At 45.3% G+C, this 23,682-nt stretch overlaps 2 protein-coding genes across 2 annotated transcripts in view; one reads left to right on the top strand and one right to left on the bottom strand.

Annotated features, from left to right (window-relative positions):
* Positions 1-5,729: 5,729 nt before the first annotated feature.
* Positions 5,730-12,473, top strand: T265_03226 (hypothetical protein; the record flags this gene model as incomplete). The annotated part of the gene is made up of 2 exons (XM_009167659.1): positions 5,730-5,940; positions 11,943-12,473. 2 exons carry the CDS (start codon positions 5,800-5,802, stop codon positions 12,471-12,473), a joined length of 672 nt encoding a protein of 223 aa, XP_009165923.1.
* A 463-nt stretch (positions 12,474-12,936) lies between these two features.
* Positions 12,937-23,682, bottom strand: part of T265_03225 (hypothetical protein) — a gene marked incomplete at both ends in the record, with an annotated part of 15,759 nt that continues 5,013 nt past the window's right edge. Inside the window, one exon of the mRNA XM_009167658.1 lies at positions 12,937-13,188. Coding sequence (XP_009165922.1) covers positions 12,937-13,188 — 252 coding nt within the window. The remainder of the gene's footprint in view (positions 13,189-23,682) is intronic.

Here is a 23,682-nt window from a genome sequence, read left to right as displayed (position 1 = left end):
AGTGACCTCTGTCCTTGACCTCTCTGGGCTCCGGCCTGTAACCTTCATCGATCCGACTCGGATGAGTTCATTGTTTCTTGGTTAGGAAATCCGATGTTGGTTGTTGCGATGTTGGTCCATAGCACATAGTGGTACGTAAATCCGATCCAGCTCAATGGATCGGTCGATCGAATTCTCCGTGTATCCAAGTGCTAAAATGTTTGCGTTTTCCAGGTTGAATTTGTACCCTTCTCCTAGTGAGCCCCAAGAAGGGCGGAACCAGTCGTGGGGCTGCCGATGAGTTTTCAGCAAATTTGTGAGTTGTTTTCCCCATGAAAGTAATGATAATAGTTATTCAGCGCCCATTTGCACTTCAGCCAAGGGGTGCATAATAATATCAGTTTGCCCAATCATCGACAGGAGCAATCGATATGCTTGGGTCGAGTTAGAAACTCCGATTATCCGGTCACTAAGTTAACGCCTTAACCTCCGAGACATCTTGAGACCAAAATCAGTGCCGTTGTGCCTTGTGGGTTTGCTCTCGACCTTAAGTTTTTCTAGCTTTTCCGATTTACGTAACTTTCTGAAGCACTCGCAGAACCCCTCAGTTTTAGTAGTCTATAGATTAGTAGTCTGTTCATGTAATAAAGTTTTGTGAAGTCGTTACCTGCGGAGCCAATAGCCGTGGGATCACGTGACGTCAGATATAATTTAAGGGTTTTTCAAGTTATATCCTGCCTGATACACGTTCGCCAAACTGCTGATCAGTCACTGGTAACCGAATGCACAAGTGCTTAGCCGCTAGTCAAATTGTCACGGGTTCGAATCAACTCAGATTCGCTGGATATACACTGCTCTGGATCTCTGGCTCCATTTCGCTGTGAAATCGTGAATGAAAGCTCATATTTGCGTTTCTGAGGTAACCATTATATGATAACCTTCTATCAGTGGCATGTCCACCTGTGTTACATAAATCAATGTTCGTATTCGGAATATGGGATCGTTAAAAAAAACAAGTCCATCAGCTGCCCAACTTGCTCTGTTGTTTTAATCAGCCCGAACGTTGACACCGTCACTTTAAACAGAGATAGAAGAACTTATCCATTAGATAGTAGTAACTTTCATCATATTCGCTTGTGTGGATAGAATGGATTAGAAACAGTTTCGCACAACATGGCTACCCACACAGTTCGCGCATATCTGCCACAAAAACCACAACCAACTGAAACGAGAGCGAGCATAATCTGACCGTGCAATTCTTTCACGAATTGTAAAACGTTCCGAACGACACCTAGAATTCCTATAGCGACCGTATTGAAGTGGTCTTTTTGGAGGAATTTGATTTCATAATGGAAGATCAGGCCTGTTCATTTCGGACACAATTTGAGCATTTGAATTTCCGCTACTGTACGACCCCTAGTCCATTTGTTGTGCTAGAGAACCATTAAAAGTTTATTGGAAACTGAGTGCAGTGAACACACAGACACACGAGCCTTTGTCTCGCAAATCATTTGCTGACCAGCCGACTCAGGAATCAAACTTGTGTGGCTTTAGTAAGCGAACAACCCCCCGCATCTAGCTACAAGTGTGCCTTTCTTGTTTTGTGCCAATCTCTTCCAGAGCGCTCTGGGCTGAGGTAGATAAACAGTGGGTTTCGGTAGGACACCAGCTGTTTGAAGCGTCATCCTGAGGACCGGTGATCTGGACACGGCTGGATCGCTGTGTCCTCGGGTGCCGAGCGTTAGGTCCCCTGAGCATGCCTCAGTGGAACTGGGAGGCGGACACCATCACGCCAATGCAGAAAGAATCGCTGTTACGGCTCTGTTTGCTATCTGTCCCGATTCCTGGCGCAGCACAGAGCTTTCAGGCCTAGCCAGACAGACACAGTGCCTCATCACTTTTCAAGGTCTGTAGCAACATCAAGCTGGACATAGCTCTCACCTAGTCAGGAAACAAGACGATATACGGGGCGGGACCGGACGAACTCGGATGAATGATTTCTTGTTACGACGGCTGGTTCGCCAAGCATTTGAATATCTGGATGGATGTTAGAGGATGATTTCATCAGTTGGCGTAAAACGACCGGGTCGATTACTGTATTGGGAACCGAGTCTGACTTCCAGAACAAATTAGGGTTCAGAATCCTGTCTTGAACGACAACGAAGTGTTTCTAGTGGATCGAAAGCGATCCAACGGTGTTTTATGTAGTGTGTCTGCAACCCATCGCTGAATATGAGCAAGACGTACGCCAAACCGCACTGGCTACGTATCTTGATAGATGTTTTCTTACACAGGGAAAGCTACACCCCTTATTTGAGAAAACGAATTCAAGCGATACTGTGCGACCGAGGAGGATAAACGCCTTGAATTTTGGGGCTTGGATGCATTACGATCGTTCTGCTCGACATTAAACCTGTCCTGTTGTCGATGAATGGGTCGGCAAGTTGTAGACACATGAGCACTTGTCGTTATTTACAACAATAAAGGGGTGAACTTGTGTATTATTAGTTGTCAGAACAAGATTGCACAAATACATGCAACAGTGAATGAGTAAGGTGTCTGCCCTGCATCCGCAGGGTATCAGCAGACCAGCCATCGTTTTCACATGAGGGAAGTCTGATGGCAAACGTTTTACACCTGCGACGTTGATCCACTCAGAGCACCATTTACCGGCTGTCAGTCTAAGCATTGATGTGGCCCGCCCCTTGTGTCCCCATCCAGAAAGACGGCAACGACCAGCACAACTGAGTTTGCAGATTCAGCTGATTCGAAATGGGAGCGTTTTGATCATGGCGTGTGGCACTGCCCACCGGATTCACTCGATTTATCGTCGTTTATTGTGAACCATTTGGTTCACACGCGTAATTGTGTAGTGCATGAATAAGGTAGTTTCACCATTCTGGCGGCCTATGGTAACTAACGTGGGCAAAAATGTAGGGTTTGTATTGAAATCTTTGTGCTATTGTGTCAGTGAACTCTCTCCCCCCCCCCAGACCAGAATGAAAACAGAGGCATTGACAAATCACTTGATGTTAATGGAAGCTTCAGATGAATCTCAGGTGAATATCCCGTTTGTTGTTTTCTTCACATGAATGTGACTCCCCTTGTTTCAGCTGGTACAACTTTCGAGAGGTGGCGGTGCGCTGCCAAAGGGTTTTCAGTAACCATATGAGTAGTATGTTCCATCGCTACAACTGTTGGTATGCTGTTGAGTCTCCCAACTGGTTCGGGGAGAAAAACAGCGACAAAGCATACACCTGGAAATATCCAAACGAGAGATTCAGCTGGGTTCCAGGTGAGTCTCCCGAAAAACCAAATTAGCTTGCAACTGAGTATGTATTCGCTAATTTTGTGCAATTTGGTTTCAAGTAGAACATAAGGTTGACGGAAACTCGGGGATTGCGCCTACCTGATGAACCCCAAGAAGGCCGAAACCGATCGTGTGCTGTCGACGGATTTTCAGCAACTCTATGAGTAGTGCACTACAAAAGAACACACCACTCCGAGTGGCCACTGCGGGTTTATTATGAACTCTAAGTGCGGCGACTCTAGGGTAAGTGCGCTCGATATTCCACAGCAAACAAATCACTGATCTGAAAGAAAGCTGAAGTGCAGAGACTGAATGTCACTGGCCAGTATCTTAGGGAAGTATGCTTACCTGAACACTAAGTTGGTTTGAACTAGAGGGCCAGCTGACAGGGACTGTGCCTGCCCGCCTCAAGAAGAGCGAAATCGGTCATGGGCTGTCTGCTGTTTTTCAGCAGGCTTTTGAGTAGTATGTTCCGTCAAGAAAAATTTCAATGTTTTCTGCAAAGTGGAGTAGTGAAGCTGAAATTCTGGAAGTAGCTGGAACTCAAAGGAGATTGGATAGACCGACTGAAGAGCTAGCTCGGAGGAATAAAGAACCTACGCGTGGGAATCGGTCTCAACACTTAACACCCTCCCCACTGTTTCCCCATTTGAACTTTTGTTTGGACGCGCCATTCTGAACCATTCTATTTAGGCCATGCACTTTGGTGTACGTGATTGATGAGGTGTACGAAGTGTGCAACCTGTTGAGGTCAAGATTCCGGACACTTTTCCGCATCTGATTAACAGTGCACGCAAAAAACGCATGTACAATATATTATTCACCTGCTGACCCTGCCTGAACAGGGACAGTGGATATCCATCGACCCATGGTTCACATATAAACGAACAAAGCAAGCACGCAACATGAGTTTCTGAAAGGTAGAAAGTCGACCTGATTAACGCGCGCAAATCCCAACATAACCCATTCAAACGAATAATGACCTGAGACAGGTGCATATCATAGGGGACTGCTCCCGCTTCGAAATGTGGCAGTCGAACTTAAAGGATCGTTTTACTATTTTTGTATCACATACTAAGTGCCTTACAGAAGGTTGTATAGTTTTACTTATCCAACGGGTTCAGTGAAACGACTGTTTTGTTTCAACTAAACTTTCGTTTAGTTAGTGGCATGCCTTGTCGGTCAGGAGTACGCAGACGATATCGCCTACATCTTTGAACACCAAAGTGAAACACAAACCTTATTGAATAGGCTGACCACCATCATACCATCTTTTGACATATGCCTCTCATCTTCAAAGTGCAAAGTCATGCTTCAGAAAGTGCAGTCTATGAACACATCCCTTGCAATTCAAGGAGAATCACTGGAGATTGTGGAAAATCTTACATACCTCGGTAGATGTATTGTACTTACAGTTGTAGCTCTAACGGAAATGTGCCTCATGACATCCCGGAATTCGGGTGATTCTCTGGAAAAGTAGTGTGTCCACTGAAGCTCCGCAGTTTTCTGAGCCACAGGCTTGCTGAACAACCATCCTGAGGGGCATCTGCTGAAAAGCAGAGGTCACGAATTTTACCAGGGACGGAGAAATATACAGGAATGTCTTCTGCAATAGTGTTTTGCGTACTGTAAGGGATTTCGGGCGAAATGGCCAGATCTGTGGGACCTTCACTACCTCGCCATAGTGCCACGTGGTCAGTTGGCATTTCCGAATAAAAACTCCGCATTCTGCATCGAGGGCCTTCTTCCTTTCATTGGTATGCCATCAGATCATGTGTGATTCCAGAGAGTTTCATCAAAGGGCCGTAACTGGTATATATGTGGTAATAAAGTAGTATATATATAGAGTAGTAGTACATATAGTGTTAAAGTACTGTAGTACAATAGCATCTAAGCTCTGCTTTCTATGCTCAGCTGTCTAGTCAGCTGTCAACGGCACGCTTGACACAGGTATGATGGAAGCTTATTCGCAATTTTTCACTCAGCTGGCAGTTTGCGCTAGAAATTTAGCGAAACTCGTTCAGGTTTCAACGGAATTTGAACAAGCTTGACTCTATTGTAAGTTAACGTCGTAAATCTTGCAGCTGATCGACGGAAGGTAGAGCTCTGTGGTTTCCGCATATCCGATCCTGTCTACTTGTCTGCCTGCCAGGGTGATTGGTCACCTGACGGATTCATTGACCAATCGACTGACTGGCTCACATAATGAATGAACGAACGAGGGAATAAGTAAACCAGTAAATGAATAAATGCCTGGGTAAGTGAACAAATGAGGAAAGAAAGGATAGAAGGAAGGGGAGAATAAAGTATAGAAGAAGAGAGTGATGAGACTCAAAGCTCCGAATTGCCACAAAGCCAACTAATCGATATTGTCAGTGCATTTGAAAATGGCACATGGTAGTCATTCCAGTGCACCACGAAGCGAGGAGTTTCATTTGTTCGGCGCCAAACCAGTGTTTATAACAGGCTGGTGGAAGGAATTGAAAACTCGCGAGCGATGTTTTCTACTCATGTTTGTGGTCTTCGATGCGGTGGGATTGTTGATTTTCTGCGGTTCAATCACGCACGATTTGTATTTCGAACATACTTTGCAGCTTGTCGGCATACGACCTGAGGGCTTTCCAGACCAGGCAATCAACTACAATTTGTCGGTGAGTTCCCTCGGTGGGAATGGGGTCATCCTGATCAGTCCTGCCAAAAGCATTCGACAACGACATCCCTAATACTGGTTCTGTGATAGTCAGTCATGAGGTCTGTAGTTACATTAAAGTACAACCCCTAGTTTTATGCCCGACTATCAGAACTCACAAGTGTTTCGCAAAAAATTTCCCGGTCGACACATCTGCCTCCTCATTTAGATTCACCCTCAGATGTTTTCCCGTAGTGTCCACTGTAACTGACACTCCAGTGGCCTCACACCATAAACGTTTAACAATTTAACACCATTACTTTGTGTATTAAAGATTAAGAGGACTTCTCCTTTGTGCTAAAGTGTATTTGCTGACAGTGAGGACCGTCGTATCACGGCAGCAACCAAGTGCTCCAGCAGGGCTTAATTTCACTGTTTGTGCATTAGCATCGGGCTACTCATGAGTAGTGAACAAGCAGACATGAAAGACGAGGTGAAGTCCCTCACGTCACTCCGGCAAGCTCTTGTGATATGGCGACGATTTGGACACTCAAAAACGACCAGCGACAGGGTCCACCCATATTTAAACACAGTTCTGTTCCAAAAGAATAAAAAAACTATTTTCGACGATATTAGCTTAGGAGATTCAGGGGATCTCGAATTATTACGCTTTCTGGTGCGTTCTCGACTATACGGAAACATTCTCCTCTGCAGTGTTGAGGGAACACTGGGTTCGAGAAATACACTCATTTGGAAATCAATTTAGTTTTAACGAGGGATTCAACTGAACCCCTCGTTTATGATATTCTACAACTGAATGTGCTGCACACAGGCCGCCCCATGATTCAGTTGGTACGATATCACAGTATCACAGTATATTTTCATGAAGGAAACTACTTACAAGGTTGCTGAAAACTCTTCTCAAAGCTGAACCCCTCTATAAACATCCATGTCGGGACCGATAGTAGATGGTAGCCCCAGATTAACCAGGATGTTCACGCTAAACTCCATACTGATGTATAAAAAAGTAAACACACGTAAAAAAAACGTTTATGCTTGCACTGTGCGCCAAGTGTCTTGGGTGGAATTCACTCCAGATATTCTTACAAACGAGGTTAATTCAAATTTGAGTTCAGGTAGAAAAAAGGAAAACTCGGGGACTGTGCCTACCTGATGAGCCCCAAGAAGGGCGAAACCGGTCGTGGGCTGTCGAAGAGTTTTCAGCAACCTTGTGAGTAGTTTGCTTCATGAAGACACTCTGGGTTATCTGGTTTCAGAACAAAAAGTTTTGCTTTTCATTTCACTTTAAGGGTTATTCTCATATATGTTTGAGAGACAAACACAGTTGAATCAGAAGGCCCCTGTCAAAAAAGTAGAAAGGTCGACAAAAAACAGAAACTCAGTAAACAGAAACGCCGGTCCAAAGGGCCATTCCTCTCCCTAGCCAAAGGGTCTCAAGGAAGGTCTGTGTACCTTACTGATGTCATGCTGTTGATGTTGATGATGGCGCTTATCACGCCTTCAGCAAGTGGTAAAAAGCACTCGGTTATCTTTTTCCCGTTTCATCTGGGTCAGACAATTTTAGCTGGTTTCATTGATCAGAGTGAATGACACCGGCGTTACGGAACTCTGCGCAACTATAGCCGTGATCTATTCCAGTGTGGAGGCGTTAAAAGGCTGGATAGTATGAGTTAGTCCATGTCCTCTGAGGTATTGAGAAAGTACAGTTCATGCAATCGTATCAAACTCGGGCAACGCTCTCAAATTATTGTTTTTGAAGGACGTAATATGGTTTATAGTGATATCGCCGTTTACAAACTCATCTTATGAGCACCTTTCATCATCAGGATTGAAGTTTTCGTTTCCCATGTTTCACTACCGAGAATGCCTTACAGACTCGGCAGGTTTTTGATCCGTTTATGCAGATCGGGTAACTTTCATGGACAGGGTGGGATACAGTGTTGAACGGCGTCTAACTACCTAGATGTACAGAGGATAGAAAAATGCACATCAGTGTGTGGCATCCGCAGCACGGCTTCATGAACACAGTCTGATCGGGTCGGCCACAAGACAGTCCTTTTAGGGGTAACAAGGGGATAGATCAGAGGCGGGGTTACAGCAAGGGAGATTATAAAGGCGACAATCTAGTTCGAGTAAACTGCCTGGTTAGGAAAACCAGCTCGAACGCCCGCCTGCGATAAGTTTTCGCATACTCTGTTCCAGCTACGGTGAAGCGCTGGAGCTGAGCCCGAGATGACTCAGTGGAAAAAGACGTGAACCTACTGAGTGGAAAGCCCGTGGTTTGAAACCGACCTTAGCATCTCGACTGGCAGAGCTTGGACAATTTCACAGTATCTCAGTCCCCTGCTTCCTTCGGCAGCCAGGCGCACAAACGTGTTTCAAGCTGATCGGTTGTCGGTAAATTAGGCGCTGTACACGCGTTGAAAAGTGATGGATCAGTTGAATAACGGGAGAGGGATAATCGTCAGGTCATCAGCAAAGCCGTCATCCGTTCACATCTCTCAGATCAAGTAGTTGACTTGAGATCCTCAACTGAATGAGATGTGCGGTCTTCCGGAGGAATATTCCCAGCTAATCTCCAAAACATTTCAATTACGACGCGTAAAGTGCGTCCATGGGTAGGCCTGTTCCTTTAGGAGGATGGTGACCGTGATTCTTTTGCACGAACAAAATGTCTGGCCGCACTGCTACGGAGTAAACACCTCAGCTCCTGTAATTTGAACTATACTCACAGTACACCGGTTTGTCTGGGCCAGCCACATGGAACATCTTGTAGGTTGAACAAAATGATCCTGCCATGATGATGTGTTTCAGTCCTCTTGTTGAAAAATGAAGCAACTGAATACTATTCTCATACGTTGTTGCACGCATTACTGTCTAAAAAATGTCACGCAGTTTTTGATAAAATATTTTCAAAAACACATCTTAATACACGCAGCCATTTAGTGCTCTTCTGTTCACCCATATTCATCTGCTCTTGGATCGTCCTCATTCGAAAGCAGCCAGCAGCAGAACATGAGTCATCCTTGAACCGAATAGGATGATTCACCGAAGTCATCTGAGAATCACTCATGAGCTCAAGGCTGTTCCGTTCTCGACCACATGAACATCGCTCACTCTACACTATGAGTTTTGGGTGGTCCAACCACGAAGCGTTTAGTTAAACGTAGAGCCATTATGACAAAATTTTTGGCTATAACTCAACACGGCGGTGCATATGTCGTGCTTTATTGAATGGCTTCAGCAGTAATATTCCAAAGTGCTATCGGTGAACGCTGCAAAGTAGTAAAAATATCGAGTTAATTTTTGGTGATTTCGAACCGTTCCTCGCTCTTCTTAGCGAAGAAAATGAGGATCACTACTTTGGCAAAAATTCCGTTGATTACAAAGCCAAACACTAGTTTTCAGAACTGCTTTGCAGCGTCAACAGAACAAATTGAGTGAGACTTCAGAGGGCTCCTTTTTTAAACGCCATTCTGGTGAAATATGAAAAGACAGTTATCTTATGAGTTGATCCATCCATATTCAAACTTTGAGGACAGGTGACAGGTGTAGGGACGGCTTCAGAGGTTCCTGTGGGGTGAACTTCACGCAAAGCATTGAAGTGACACCCTCACCACTGCGTCTGGGAAAAAAGTAGGGTGTCAAGGAGTACCTAGAACGGCTTGATCTCAAGTGTATTTTAAGTAAGCATGGTGAAACAACTACAAAAAGAGGGTTTTACAAGGCGACACAAACGTGGTTTTCCGGCCTAAAAACCATTGCCATTCGACAATGGATATCTATTTGGACGTCAATAACTGCGCAGATGACGTTAGGCACCATCCGTCTCACGAAATTGGCAGTGGTTAATGTCAGTGTATGCACAAACGTGCAACAAGGTGCGATCGGGATAATTTTGTTTAATGGGCGCCGAAGAATAGATACATGTTTTTTAGTCATAAACCTGGATGTAACCTTGTTAGAGGTAGCTTCTTCCTTGAGATTATTTTTGCAGTAGCTAACGAATCAATATTTTGAAAAGGGCCTCTTTCTTCATCTTAATAAACGAGGATCAGAACGACACTGTCTACTTCATTCAACAATCGATCTTTTAGACGTTCTAAATGGTGATATTGCCCAGTTGTATTTCTTGTGGATTAATGGTGGTATTTGAATCCATATATGCTGCAAAAGTATGGCTAAAATTATGAGCTATCCGAGAAACAGACAGAGAGCTTCCAAGAGGATCCCAGTCTTCGTCGAGGGAGTGTTCTTCTAGGGGAGAGCCACATTTAAATATTTCGTTTATCGACACATTTTTCCACAATGCTTCTATTCAGATTCCCAAATAATGGTGGAATGCGTCAAAATTAGGCGTGGTGTCGCTGAAAATGCCAGATTTCCCCAAGCAAGGATAATAGTCGATATTAAGCGGCTGCGGTCTGTTGGATGGATATTCTTCAGAACTACGTAAATTTGGGCTTTTGAAGAGAAGCTCTATTCAATCTGGGAACTCATTTCGACTGGTCTAGTGCTTTTTAGATACAGAAGTCCCCGTTGCAGATGCCTGTATTACATTTATGTTGACTTTATAAAAGCTCGGGACGCTTGAGGCTTCTGGAAGGTTAGCGTCTCGAACCTGACCTCAGCATCCTGACTGCTCCTGTCTAGGCTTGGGCAACATGGCAGTGTCCTTCGGGTGGCCAGGCACTTAAAAAGTATTATAGCTGAACGCGAATGCTCGTTCTGCGGTTCATTGTGGTGTGCCGTGAATAACCATCTTTCCAGAGCACTTAAATGTATTTAGGTCCCTCGTTTCAACTAACTGTTTCGAGTCAACGGAAGAACTCAGGTACGAAACACCGTAGGGGTAAAGTTCCGCAGTTATGCTACTAGAAAATAAATGGAATCAATCGATAAAACGACATGGTGAGTAGTCTTTCACTATTGCGGACTGTGAGGAATAATACTCAGAAACGGATTCGCTGACACCAGTCCACACGAGTCATGATTCCGAGACAACAATTGCCGAACACCTGAAGACGTCTCAGGTCCGCTGCTCGAATAGGCCAAGTCTCACAGTCATACAACAAAACAGCCCGTACTGTAGCTTGATACACACGTCCCTTCAGATTCAGGGATAAACCATTCTGACGCCATAGGTGTCTCAAGTTAGCAAACGCGACCCGAGCCTTGCAGATTCGCGCATTCACCTCATCTGTCACACTACAATCAGAACTAATACAACTTCCAAGACACGTAAAACGCTCCACAACTTCCAGTACCTCTCCCTGGATTGTAAGTGGCGTGTTCAGTGACTGCACGTCCACAAGCATGACCTTACACTTTGTGGGTGCAAAGTGCATACCAAAGGACGGGATGACTTTGGTCAGTTCATCCAAGAATACTTGCGCCTTCTCCGCCTCTCCGAACATGAGAACGATGTCGTCTGCATATTCCAGATCGACAAGGTTTTCTTCACAGGTTATTTGAACACCAGGGTTTTGGAGACCCTCCAGCGTTCGTCTCATTATTTCATCGATCACAAAGTTAAAAAGGAATGGAGAGAGTGGGCATCCCTGACGGAAACCGCCTTGTGTACGGAAGCTTTTGGAGAGCTCTCCGTACATGTACTTCAAACAATAGTTGGACTTTCATGATTCAATTGCAGGACCATTTCTTGGTACATGGACGAGGAAATAGTTCCCCAAATATATGAAATCATGTAACATAATGTAGATTGAATTTGCTTCTAATTTTGGCATGCTTAAGGATCGAACTTTCTAAACATGCACTAGTATAAGTCGAGACTATCCATTCACCTGGAGCTTGAAATCCAATCTTGTAAACCACCGGTTTTATAATCCACTTTGCTAACTGGTGCCAGGTGAGAATCAATAAAGAAAGCGTTGGTTGCAAAGATACTTTTTCGAAAATAAAGTATCCTTTTTTCAAAATGAATCTCTCCCGTTGGAGGCGCCAAGCTCACAAAACTCTTCTCCGTTCGTCTTCTGTCAACAGCTTACCGCTGGAGTCGGATTCTGGTCAAGCATAGACCGTCAGTCGACGAGCTATCGACACCAAGAGTTGAGTCCAGGAATTCTCACTATCCTCCAACAGCACATGACGGCTGCGTCGGATTTGTGGATGGAATGTGCGACGCGACAGCACCGATCTAGCGCTTGTGGCCAATCCTCTTTTATGTTGTTCACTTTGAGCCTGACTGGACTGTATTCCGCCTATTTTACAGCTTTATTCAACCGTCGAGTGATGATATACATGAGCATAGGAAGCGTCTTTGTTATGGCATCCTCGTTCGCATTGCTTTATGCTGCTTCGCTGGAGTACAACAACTGTGTTGTGGACCGCCAAGTAAGCTACACAAGCGAGACCGAGTTCGAATTCGTCTCGTACAGAGGACGCTATTTCGCTCCAACAATGAAGACCAATTATGTGCCGTTGATAGGCGTTTTGGTCGCCTACCTACTGGGTTTCATCCCGATGACTGCGTTTGGTGCTATCCTGATGTGTTATGGTACAGAAAAACTGTAAATAACTGGAAGCGTTATTGTATGATTTGCCATAGAGAAACGTTGTCGTTCCATCAAACACCTAGTATTTTTCGGACCCTCAGGACGAATGATGTTGGGCTAAGTGAAAGGATTTCGAACTCATGATAAATCCGTTACGTGTGCCTTCAGTTCTAGAGAGGGATTTTCAAAGTAACTACCACGGATCAATCGTTACAACGTGTAAAAAAATTGCTCAGCTTTAACACCCTTCCGAGGCCTAGCTGCCATGCTACCCGAAGGAAGCATGAGAGGTGGGATACTTCCAGGTTGCCCAAGCCTAGAAAGGGGAAGTCGAGAGGCCGAGGTCGGGTTCGAACCACGGACATTCCATCTAGTCCCCCCACAATTGAAAAGAAGAGAATCAAATCCAGCCACCTGAAGATCAAACTATCTTGTTGTTTTGGATCTGAGATTCTCATCATTATTCTCGATTTCGTTACCGCTTAGCGGATTATAACAGGACAGACTGAGAAAGCTACAGTCGAAATCATATCGTGAGTCAAGGTTGCCACAGAGTTTGGAGTGACGAGTGCAGTTAGACTGAGTGTCTGCGATTGGTCAGTGCTCATCTGACCAATCAGGCGGCGCCTGCGATAGCGCCCTCGAATTCCAGCGAATAACAAGCGGGGAATGAGTAAAATCGGTTCAAAGTAGACACGGTTTGCGGCTAGACTTTCTCCGCAGATCGCAATTGGCTAGAAGACTAAAAAACTGTGAGCTTGGATCCAAACTCTGACCGAGCATCTGGATTAGAGGTGCCGCTCTAGAACCAGAAGCGTTGGGCAGCAATGGAAACGCGCACCAGAGATAACCAGTTAGGCTCACACTTCGCTGGACAGAAGTCGAAGGACAGGACAAACACTGTTCATATTCTTCAATCTCTGAACAAATTTGGTGTTTATTGGCTAGTAGTGTTGTGTTCTCATTTTGAGAAGTTTGTATCTTGCCCATTAGTCTACTGACAACGTCCGCGAGGTCTGTAAATGGAGGTCCCTATTGAAGTGACAGAAGTCGCATGGGGGGTAGACAGGAGTGTTGTGTGGGCAAATGGTTGCCAAACGAAATTTCAGTGTGAATAAGAGACCGGGAAATTCCCTCTTCCAAAATTGGGTCTGTTCCCAATCGATAATAGAAACAAACCGCATCAAACGTACTAGGAACGGTCTGGTCATGATGAATTGGGAGATTCAGGCCACATTTAGTGCATCACCGACGAAAAATGTCTTGCTGACCCACAATCCAACTACGAATAAAGTGAGGGTTTTTCACTTATTTTTCGCAATGCAAAGTAAATATGTTGACAGAACCCTGCAGCATCTGAGTAGGGAGAACCATCCTCAATGAGTTGATCACACTGTTGATCACTTGATCGTGACCGAAAGATCTAGTATCCAGCTGCTATCCGGAAGGTCCGTGGTTCGAACCCGACCTCTGCCTCCCGAATTCCCCTGTCTAGGCTTGGGCAACCTGGTAGTATCCCAGCCCTCGTGCTTCCTGCCGGTTGCATGGCAGCTAGACACAAAAGGGTGCTACAGCTGAACGATTTTGTTTTATTTTTTAACCAGGAGATTGAAAAATCGAACCTCTTTGGGGGTTCGCGAGTTGTGCACTGCCGAAGACTCACACAAGCTATGAAACAACTGCAGAGTGTTCCCGATTCTTCTGAACTCTACTAAATGAAACGCCGATCGATAAATCCTCAACCTTCCTCCTAATATGGACAAACATTACGACCGACTGATGATTTCACTCCGAGCTTCAAGTAACTTTTTTCACCAGATGAAACGAGATGTATCGAGTTATCTCCATCCGTAAAAATCTAGGACAGACATTCGTCAGTTGATGAAATCCCACCAACCTGTGCTATAACGACAGAGTTTACCGAGGACAACCGCCTGTATGGAATTGTCTTTTCCTAACCACAAACGGATTGTGCATCTTAGCGAAACAAAACAGAGTAATCGAAAGATTTCCGATGCATGACTGATGATCACCACCAGGTACAACTTAGTTTTCCAAATAAAGAACTGACATGCGGCTTCGGGGTGAAACGTAGTCACGGTGTGATTGTCGGGTCAGATGACGACTGCATCTGTCCAAGCGTCTCTGAATACAGAGTCTGGGGTTGTCAACACACACAGCGATCCATTTGGATGGCTATTTCGTTGTACGATCGATGTATCTGTGGCGTGGGTGAATTGATAGGGGTAGTCTGGCGAAGAGGCACGTTCTTTGATGCATAAGTGGTCATGGGGTCTCATAACTTGGTCGTATCGGAGGACCTTTCAAAAGTTTCAGTATGTCTTCTGACAAGAACTTCACTGAATGAATTCTATCTGAAGTGGAAGTTCAGGTGTGAGGGCTTTCGAAGTATACTTAAGATGGGCTACTTGACCACTCTGTGTTGCGGGTACTTTTTCAAATGCGTCCAAACACATTCACAAGAAAATCTGTTTCCTCATCAAAGGTCCTTCTTGTACAAGCTTCCCTAGCCCCGCCATGAAGGCGATTTGCCAAGTTTGATCTGACTGCATGGGATGAAGCTGATAACGAGTGTGCCCGACGCACATTCTGTCGAAGATTGTTAGTGAAGCAAGTGAAATAAACGCAGTGCCAAAAGCGGTGGTAAGCGCCACAAAATAGCCAATGCCACATTTGCAGTGGAAACGGAATTTCGCTATCCCACTAGGCAACGTGGTGTTCTCAAGTTTGAGTCTGATCGTACGAATCAGTAGTGGATTCTTCAGTGAAAATCCCATGATTACCCCATCCGCCCGTTACCGGACGGGAACTGAACGATCATCATACTTGTCAAGATTTCGAATCGAGCGGATTCATTCGAGTACTTCGGTTAGTGCTCCGCGTCGTTCTTCTAATGCTGACAGATAAAGATGCCATCCGAATGTGCTTCGTAGAGCAGCCCCCGTTCCTGAATTTACTGCTTACAACACGTAAAGGAAATTCGCCTGAGTGTCACTTGAATATAAAGGCATCTTGCAGGGGAGGTATTTAGTCGAGCATACTGTAAAGTGCTTTGCAACAATTCCAGCCAGAATGTGTCGAGAATGGGGGCTCATTCGAGGCTGCTAAGGAAAGCGCAGAGAAAGGCTGCAGACCGCACTGAAATGAACCTGTGATAAAACTGCAGACAGGGATACTGCAGGTCACCTGCCCAGATCCGTCAGCCAACTGTTGCACGAAACGGGTTATCGGTCAATTACTTCAGATCCACCGTTTTGCCAAACACGAAGCTCGAATTTGACGGAGTCAATACTTTAACCCAGGACACACAGTCTGAGAACCTCGGTCACAACACGGGTTGTGGTTGGAAAACAAGATGACACAAAGCACGACAATTATCGATCCTCAAATGAGCGGTACTCTTCGCCTTCATATTGCAACACATCTTCGCTATAACTTAGAATAATTCCCCGAAGGTCATCAGGGGGAAAAGGGGTTTGAGCACCCAACGTCAGGTACACCACCTCGCAAAAATTCAATTCCTAGACCGAATATCAAGTAGGCGTTGATTAGGTTTATCTCCTGGTACAAATATGACAGAACTCACGCGGATTTAATCTAACTTTGGACAAACGTTTCGGTAAATGCTTCTTCTTGGGTAACTCAGCGGTCCGAAGAGGGTCTCCAAGTCTTGACAGATATTTTATCCTGTAAATGAAGCCAATCTATGTTGAAAAAGAAACGAGCAGTGGGAATAATGAACAGTGCTCATTTGACGAAATTCAACGGAGTGTAGAACCCACGAACTCCCGGTTGTTGGTCAGTTCGCTCACGAGCGGCTGAGTAGTAACGAGACAGAACATTCAAACTTCAATCACGGGATCCACATCACGTGACACCTGGCTTCTCGCGAAATCAAGCTCCCTCCGAACTACTTATAAATGCGCGCTGTTGCTGATTCCTAGAAGGATAAAAAACAGCTGCACAGTGGTGCTTGGCTCTTCAGCACAGACTGAATTCAACTATAGGACAAACTATCCACTAAATATATGTAAGGTATACGTAATGTATATCTCAACAACTACTCACAAGAACTGAATCTCCCGTTGTCCAAGCGTTTTCAGCAACCTTATGAGTAGTATGTCGCGTCTAAACAATATCGCAGCATTGCATAAACTCTTCAACAACCCAGGACCGGTTTCGTCCCTCCTGGGGCTCATTAGGTGTAAGGAGTCCCCGAGTTTCGCTCAAGCTACTTGAGCTCGAAATGCACAAAATCCGACTCATCTCAGCATCTTTTGGACAGAGTCCTCAAGAGCGGAATGAAGATTACTCTACCGAGAAACGATTTGACTATGCGCAATGGTTTCGATGTGCAAGGTGTTCTGAGAACACGTATAACTACTGGTAAAGGCACCTCCGGCCAGCGGTGGACACAGAAATCTCGTTAATGGAATCCGGGAACATCATTTTATATTGAAAACAGAGATACAACTATCTGACACGTTTTCCACACGGAAATATCAGTTGTCCGTCATTTATCTGAAATACGTGACTCTCCAAAAACGAATTCATGCAGACCGGGAGTCAGACAAATCGAATATCATAGAGTAGCTCATGATCATCATCGACAACATGACATGACTAGCTAAGATCGTGTGAAATTGACCGGATTTCCTAAAAAGTTGTTCTGTCATGAGAACCTCCAGTCACCTTATTCAATCCAATGCCCAATGAACTTCGATATCGATTAGTGAAGTGATTCCTTCTGGAAGAATCTGTTCAAGTAGAACGCAACTGAACCCTAAGCTAATCCGAGTCGAAGCCCGAAAGTGACGAATACAAGCGCAACTGTTATCCTAGGGGGCCCCGGGTAACTCAGTTCTATTGCGCTGACAAGATGATCGACAGGAACCTACCTCCAACAACCATCGGAGGACGGACGCGTTTTCGTTGTATCAGAAAGCTATCCGAGCAGTGGTCCTGATGATTTAAAAATATATGTGGATTAGTATAATGGTATTATAACCACAACAGATTGCGACCATTGTGGGTCAGCATTCCTGAAAAACTGTTCCATTGTAGGGTCTGCAGCACCATTTCACGATCTAACTTGAGACCCTCTCTGAGAGTTACTACACAATAGTATTTCAATGCCCATTTCCCTAGAATGGCACTTTTATGAGGAGGGGCTTCATACGCCGATCGGGATGGGATGGAGAACGAATCAGGAAAGTTCCTTGTCGGGAGCTTGAGCCGTTAGGTAATTCGCAGATAGTTCAGTGGCTACAGTCATGAGAAGCTGCCACCTCCCCGGAAAGCTTTGCCTCCTTAAGTCTACACATCTGAGCATAACCAGGTTCCACACACTCAGAACATGCGTTCGTAACGAAGTCTTTCGTCGGGTGACAAAATCGAATCATCAAGGTCCGGTAAATTCCCTGCGAAGAAAAATGAAGGATGAACGACTTTCAGATTGACGGAGTACCAATAGGGGCAATCAAGAAGACCTCTTGGAGAGTGACTTCAACAACCTGTGTCTGGACAAGTAGAAGAAAGAGGAACGGGAGACGACGCCGCCCAAGTCAATCAAAAACAGAGTAGTCTAGGCAATCGTTCTATATGCACAAAATATGTACACAGAGCCTATGCTGAAATAAACTGTTATCACTGGGGTTGAGTTGTTTTGGTCACAATAGCTTCGGGTAACTTCTCAAGACGATGCTGCAAAGAGGGCAAGAGACAGACAATTGTATCATCATCGGTTGTGTTTGTAAGTGGAACGTGAACACAATACAATTGACCCCTTTCTCGACTGTAGAATACAACAACGTCTAACTGAGGACCTCATACACTCTGACAGATGAACAGCGAGCCGGCTACACGGTGATCATGAGCAAATGAGGAATACCTTTGAATTAAGACTAAAGGTATCATGTCAAACAATACTAGAGGTATCAGTGCAGCAGTATAGAGTCATTTACTCCTCTGTTAGTTGATCCTTTAAAGCACCCTATAGATTTTTCGGACGCTGGGCAGACTATCACTCAGTATGAACCAGGGATCACATTTTGAGGTTCATTTGGGCAAGACCCTTCCAAAAGAGAAAATTAGCCAATTCAACGACCTGACGGGCAGCCAGGCTCACGGTTTTCAAGTAACACAGTTACGTTTGTGCGGGGCAAGCAAATTTACTGACCGGAAGCTCCGTGGTTCGAACGTGACCTCTGGCTCTCGACTCCCCCTGTCTAGGGTTGGGCAACCCGGCAGTATTCCAGCTGTCGTGCTTCCTTCGGGTGGCATGGCAGCTAGGTACAGAAAGGATGTGACAGCTGAACGATTCACACAAGCGAAATGCCCGGTCCCCAGCTCCAGCAGTTATCCGATTGTGAGCAAGCATGTGGTACAAAATTTCAAACTCTGCGAAATGGGTTGTTCGACTGGACTTTCTTTTCTGACTCAAGAGCAAGGGTGGCGATAGAATAGACGAGCCGGTTTTACGGGATAACGAAACACTGTGAAATCGCAGTCTTTCAGATGTAGGGCGGACACAGAAACACTGTTGAAAAAGTGACTGGACCATGTCTGGCAACGTGCCTAGACAATGACGTGGCTCGTTTTGAAGTTCTGATCAAAAGTTACTACCGCGATTAAGTCTGCTGGCGACAGCATCTATGGTTTGCTGTCAGATGGTGGCTTGACCACTTCAGGACCACCATGGTTTGGCTAGAAGGGCCCTGGAAGGCGGACGGTTTATTGGTGTACAGAGCAAATGAACGAGTTGGCCACAAAGTGTAGCCAGCACAATGAGCCCTTCAAAAAGCACATGACATACATCAGCGTTACAAGACGCGGTCAACGCATCACAGGTAACGATGGTCAGGCAATGGAAGCTTTTTGAAGTCCTTAGCTCATAGAAACCAGCTTTTTGATGTCTCACGGCGCAACATACTGGAGTGTTGTAGACGTCGCTCGCGGCAGACAGGACGTTACATGTGTCGTGAATTGACAGAAGTTACCCTGGTCTTTCCTTTCAGGGAGTAATTCAATCACCGTGAAAAGACCAATGTGTGAAATGAGAATATCCAGGTGAGTGGGTTAATCAGACACATCAACTGGCTCATCCGCAAAGATGAGGGCTGGGATGGGTCCCTACCAATAATAATATGGCAAAACTTTACACTTCAGGTGTGGGGCACATACCGAATGGAGCAGCGAAACTATTCGTCTTAGTTAATACTGTGTACCGTAGGCGTACTCGGTGACCATAGGCACGACTACGAGCATTTCAATCCGACAGGTATCAGGGGCTGACAAGGATTATTCTATGATCAAACCGGACAGCAAAGTTAAACGGACTGGTGGTTGATCAGTTGACCGTCGATCTGTCCACTGGTTTGGAAATCAGCTTGCAAACGTTTCGTCACCAACCCAAGTGACATCATCGGTAAGTGCTTGGGTGGGTAATTCCTCTTTACCTGCCTAAGTTTATCTCGTTGTGCAGAGGATGGCTAACCGAAACACTTTTCTCTGGTTCATTTCGAATCGTGCTGCGTTGTGGTCTCTATTCATTAAATTCGATTGGTGTGCTGAGTAGCTTCTGTACGAGCTACCAAAATTCCGATATAACCTCAGAGTTAAACGGGGAAAAGGGCAGAAAACGTTTCCTGGGATTACTGAATGTATTGAAATCCGGCCAAGGCTTACTGGTAACATGAATCAGGGTGCGTTCTATCACATCTGCAAAAAATAATAGCCTATTTAGATACATTTTCCCATAATTTTAAATTTCAGTTCCTGCTATACACCAAAGCGGATCAAACATATAATATAAACTATCGCCCCAGCCCATGTTCCTCACTACAATTTGCTGCTAAGGGTATCATATCGATGCAAAGGAGTAGCCCAATGTTGTGTCGTAAAGTGAAAACTAATCCTCAACACTACACAGCCTGCCATTAGTACTTCTCAAGCTACTACAGTCGCTAACCATTTACATGCAGTTGAACTGTTCGGCTCAATAGGTGCTTACGGTAAAGAGCAAGAAAGGCAAATGAAAACCGATGTAATTCACAATTTGTGTGCGTAAAACAAAGAATCGATACGTGAGGATTGTGTACATTCCAAAACGTCAAGCTGACCAGCAAGCCGATGGTTAGACAGGGTGATATAAACGAGCAGTGATGGAAGACGAGCTGAAGATTTATGAAAACCACCAATTAAATTAACTCAACTTGAGCATCCAAAGCCCGCCAACACCGCAGTAAAGGAGCAGATCGGCGTTCCAGTATTCAGAACCGTTCAGCTGTAACACTTTCGATGCCTAACTGCCATGCTACCTGATGGAAGCATGAATGGTCGGATACTATCTGCTTGCTCAAGTCCGGACAGCAGCAGTCAAGATGTTGGGTTCGGGTTTGAACCAAAGGCTTTGCAGTTAATAAGTTCGTGCCATGGAGCCATCTCGAGATCTGCGTATCAAGGTTCAGCTCGTATTGTTGCGCAGAGGAACTAAGAATAAGGCTGTCACGCTCAGTGGTACCAATGACTCAATTTTAAGTCACACTATGGCCGCTTGGTCGGCTGGCACAATAAAAAACAATTGTTCAGCTGTAGCAACCTTTCGGTGCCAAACTGCCATGCCACCAGAACGAGGCACGAAGGCTGGAATACTGCCAGGTTGTCCACGTCTAGACAGGGGAAGTCGAGAGGTAGAGGTCGGGTTCGAACGACGAACCTCCCGGTCAGTAAACTCGTGCTCTAACCACTGGGCCATCTCGACTCCGCGACCAGAAAGCTAAGAGTAATCAGGGTTGAAACAACCGATGAAGTGTACTTTGGACCTGCTTCAGTGCTTACGAAGGACCACAATTTAAAAGTACAAGTGACATGAAGCGATCACCCAAGCTACAGCCAGATAGTGCCTCAAATCCCAGCGGTGATTGACGTCTTATGCGAATTTTTGTGAACAGCGTGTTTATTCGAGGAGGTTCGGCAGGTTATACATAGGCTAAGTACATGTTCTGGAGCAAATGTTTTATTCCAGTCAAAATCACCAGAGCAAGTGCAAGTTATGGTCGCTAATTTGTTAGCTGAAATAGGCATTGTGCTCGCACATGCCTCATCACTATTGGAGGTGACGTTACCGGTGAGTCGTTGAGAAACAGAAGACGGCTGAGCATTGGGTGGGGGTGAGCGTGGATAGATGGACGTGCCGCCAACCGCGATTAACCTTCAATTACCAGCGGTTGGTTGGTTGGGCGGTTTTGGTGGTTGGCCCGGTACCAGGTCTACCGATTGGTTGATAAACACGTGACGTTCGATCTCGATCTATCTTACCGTCGTTCTTCGACCTCTCTGAGTCCCCCATCTTCTGTGATGTGACTCCATGGATGTTCCTGTTTATTAATCACATGCCCAGCTGCTTCAGCAACCCAGGTGTGGAGATTTCGTCATGTAAGTGAAGCTTATCTATACTGAAAAGCCGAGAAGCACTGTACAACTGTTTCATCCTTGTTGGAAATCATCAGCAGTGCGCATCTCACAAAACTCTGGAGAGTTTCGAACTTCTGACCTGCTGGCTAGTAGTTTGAACACTCAATCGTTCGTCCACGAGCAGCTTGTCAGCAGTGTGATTAACTCGCACTTAGACAGGATATAGCGTCACTCATCCTTGAATCACAGGATCCGCATCAAGCAGACACTCGCACTTAGACAGGCCTCAAGCAACGATTTCTCAGATGAAATTTTCACTCATCGGGTGACGTTTATTCTTCCACTGAGCTACTTATAGATTGTCAGTAGCGTGATCCTTTGCATTCAGCGGGGCAAAGACTGGGTCTAGTTCAGCGTACCAGCTGATCGAATTCATCATGCGCACCATGCTCCCAGAAATCCACGTCCCTGTGATTTATCCCAACATATCTGGTAAAGTGCCAAATTTCCATGAAAAAAGTAGTCAACTAGCATACAACCAGAAGGGAAAACGACGGTTGGGATATTGCCGCGTTCCCAAGCCCAGATAGGAGAACAGGAATATGGCAGCGAAGCATCAGTGTTGAACATTGAGTCACGCTGTCCAGGGTGATGATGATGATGGAGAACAGGAAGAAGAATCATTATAACAAGGTACGTTGAACCCAATGATTTTACGAGCCACTTCAGCTGTTTATATACATTCGGAACCAAAGTTTGGACAGGATAGCTGAAAGACTGATGACCAGAAACAGAAACGAGATGTCCATAAGAAATGGCCTTCATCAAAGTAGACCAGAATGACATACAACTGCAGTGGCGATTGAGTCAAACTCTTACAACAACGATGCGACTTTAGTGGTACTCACAGTGAATGTAGTAACCACAGAGGCGTTAGCTTGACGCCTGTTGTGACAGGGCTTCTGGCGTCATTGATTCTTCGTCGTCTTATGGCGGCACACGAAGTCTTGACTCGTGAGAATCAAGCGGGATTTCAACCGGGTAGAGGCTACGTTGACCACATCTTCACAGTCCGTCAGGTGTTAGGGCAAGGCCACATGTACAGACAACCCACAGTCCTGGTATTCCTAAACTTCAGGGGTGTGCCTGATCGACCAGTGCTGTTAACCACACTTGCTTAACAGGGTATGCCCCAGAAGTTTGTAAACATAATCAGATCCCTATATTCACATACTTCTGGGCGAGTGAGAGTGTAGGATCTCTCCAAAAGCTTCCCTACAAAAAGTGGTTTCAGACAAAGATGTCCGCTCTCTCCATTCTTGTTCAACTTCGTCATTGATGGAGTAATGAGACGAACATCAAGCGATCCTCAAAACTCCGGTGTCCAAATTGTTCCTGGTGAGAGCCTTGTCGATTTGGAGTACACAGATGACATCGCCCTCATCTTTGAAGACCATAGCGAAGCACGAGCCCTGTTGAACAAACTGACCACCATCATGCCATCTTTTTGCATGCGCTTTGCACCTTCAAAGTGGAAAGTCATGCTTCAGAACGCGCCATCTGCAAACATATCCCTTTCAATTCAAGGAGAACCACTGGAGATTGTGGAAAACTTTACATACCTCGGTAGTTGCATTAGCTCTGACGGAAGTGTGTTTGATGAAGTCAGTGCAAGAATCTCAAAGGCTCGAATTACGTTTGCTAGTTTGCGTCACTTGTGGCATCAAAAAGGCATCTCACTGGATCTTAAGGGTCGTGTGTACCAGGCTACAGTAAGGGCTGTGTTGTTGTAT

Source organism: Opisthorchis viverrini (assembly GCF_000715545.1).
Source record: "Opisthorchis viverrini unplaced genomic scaffold opera_v5_45, whole genome shotgun sequence".
Lineage (NCBI taxonomy): Eukaryota > Metazoa > Platyhelminthes > Trematoda > Opisthorchiida > Opisthorchiidae > Opisthorchis > Opisthorchis viverrini.
Note: the sequence above shows the minus strand (reverse complement) of the source record. Positions and strands in the feature narration are given on the sequence as shown.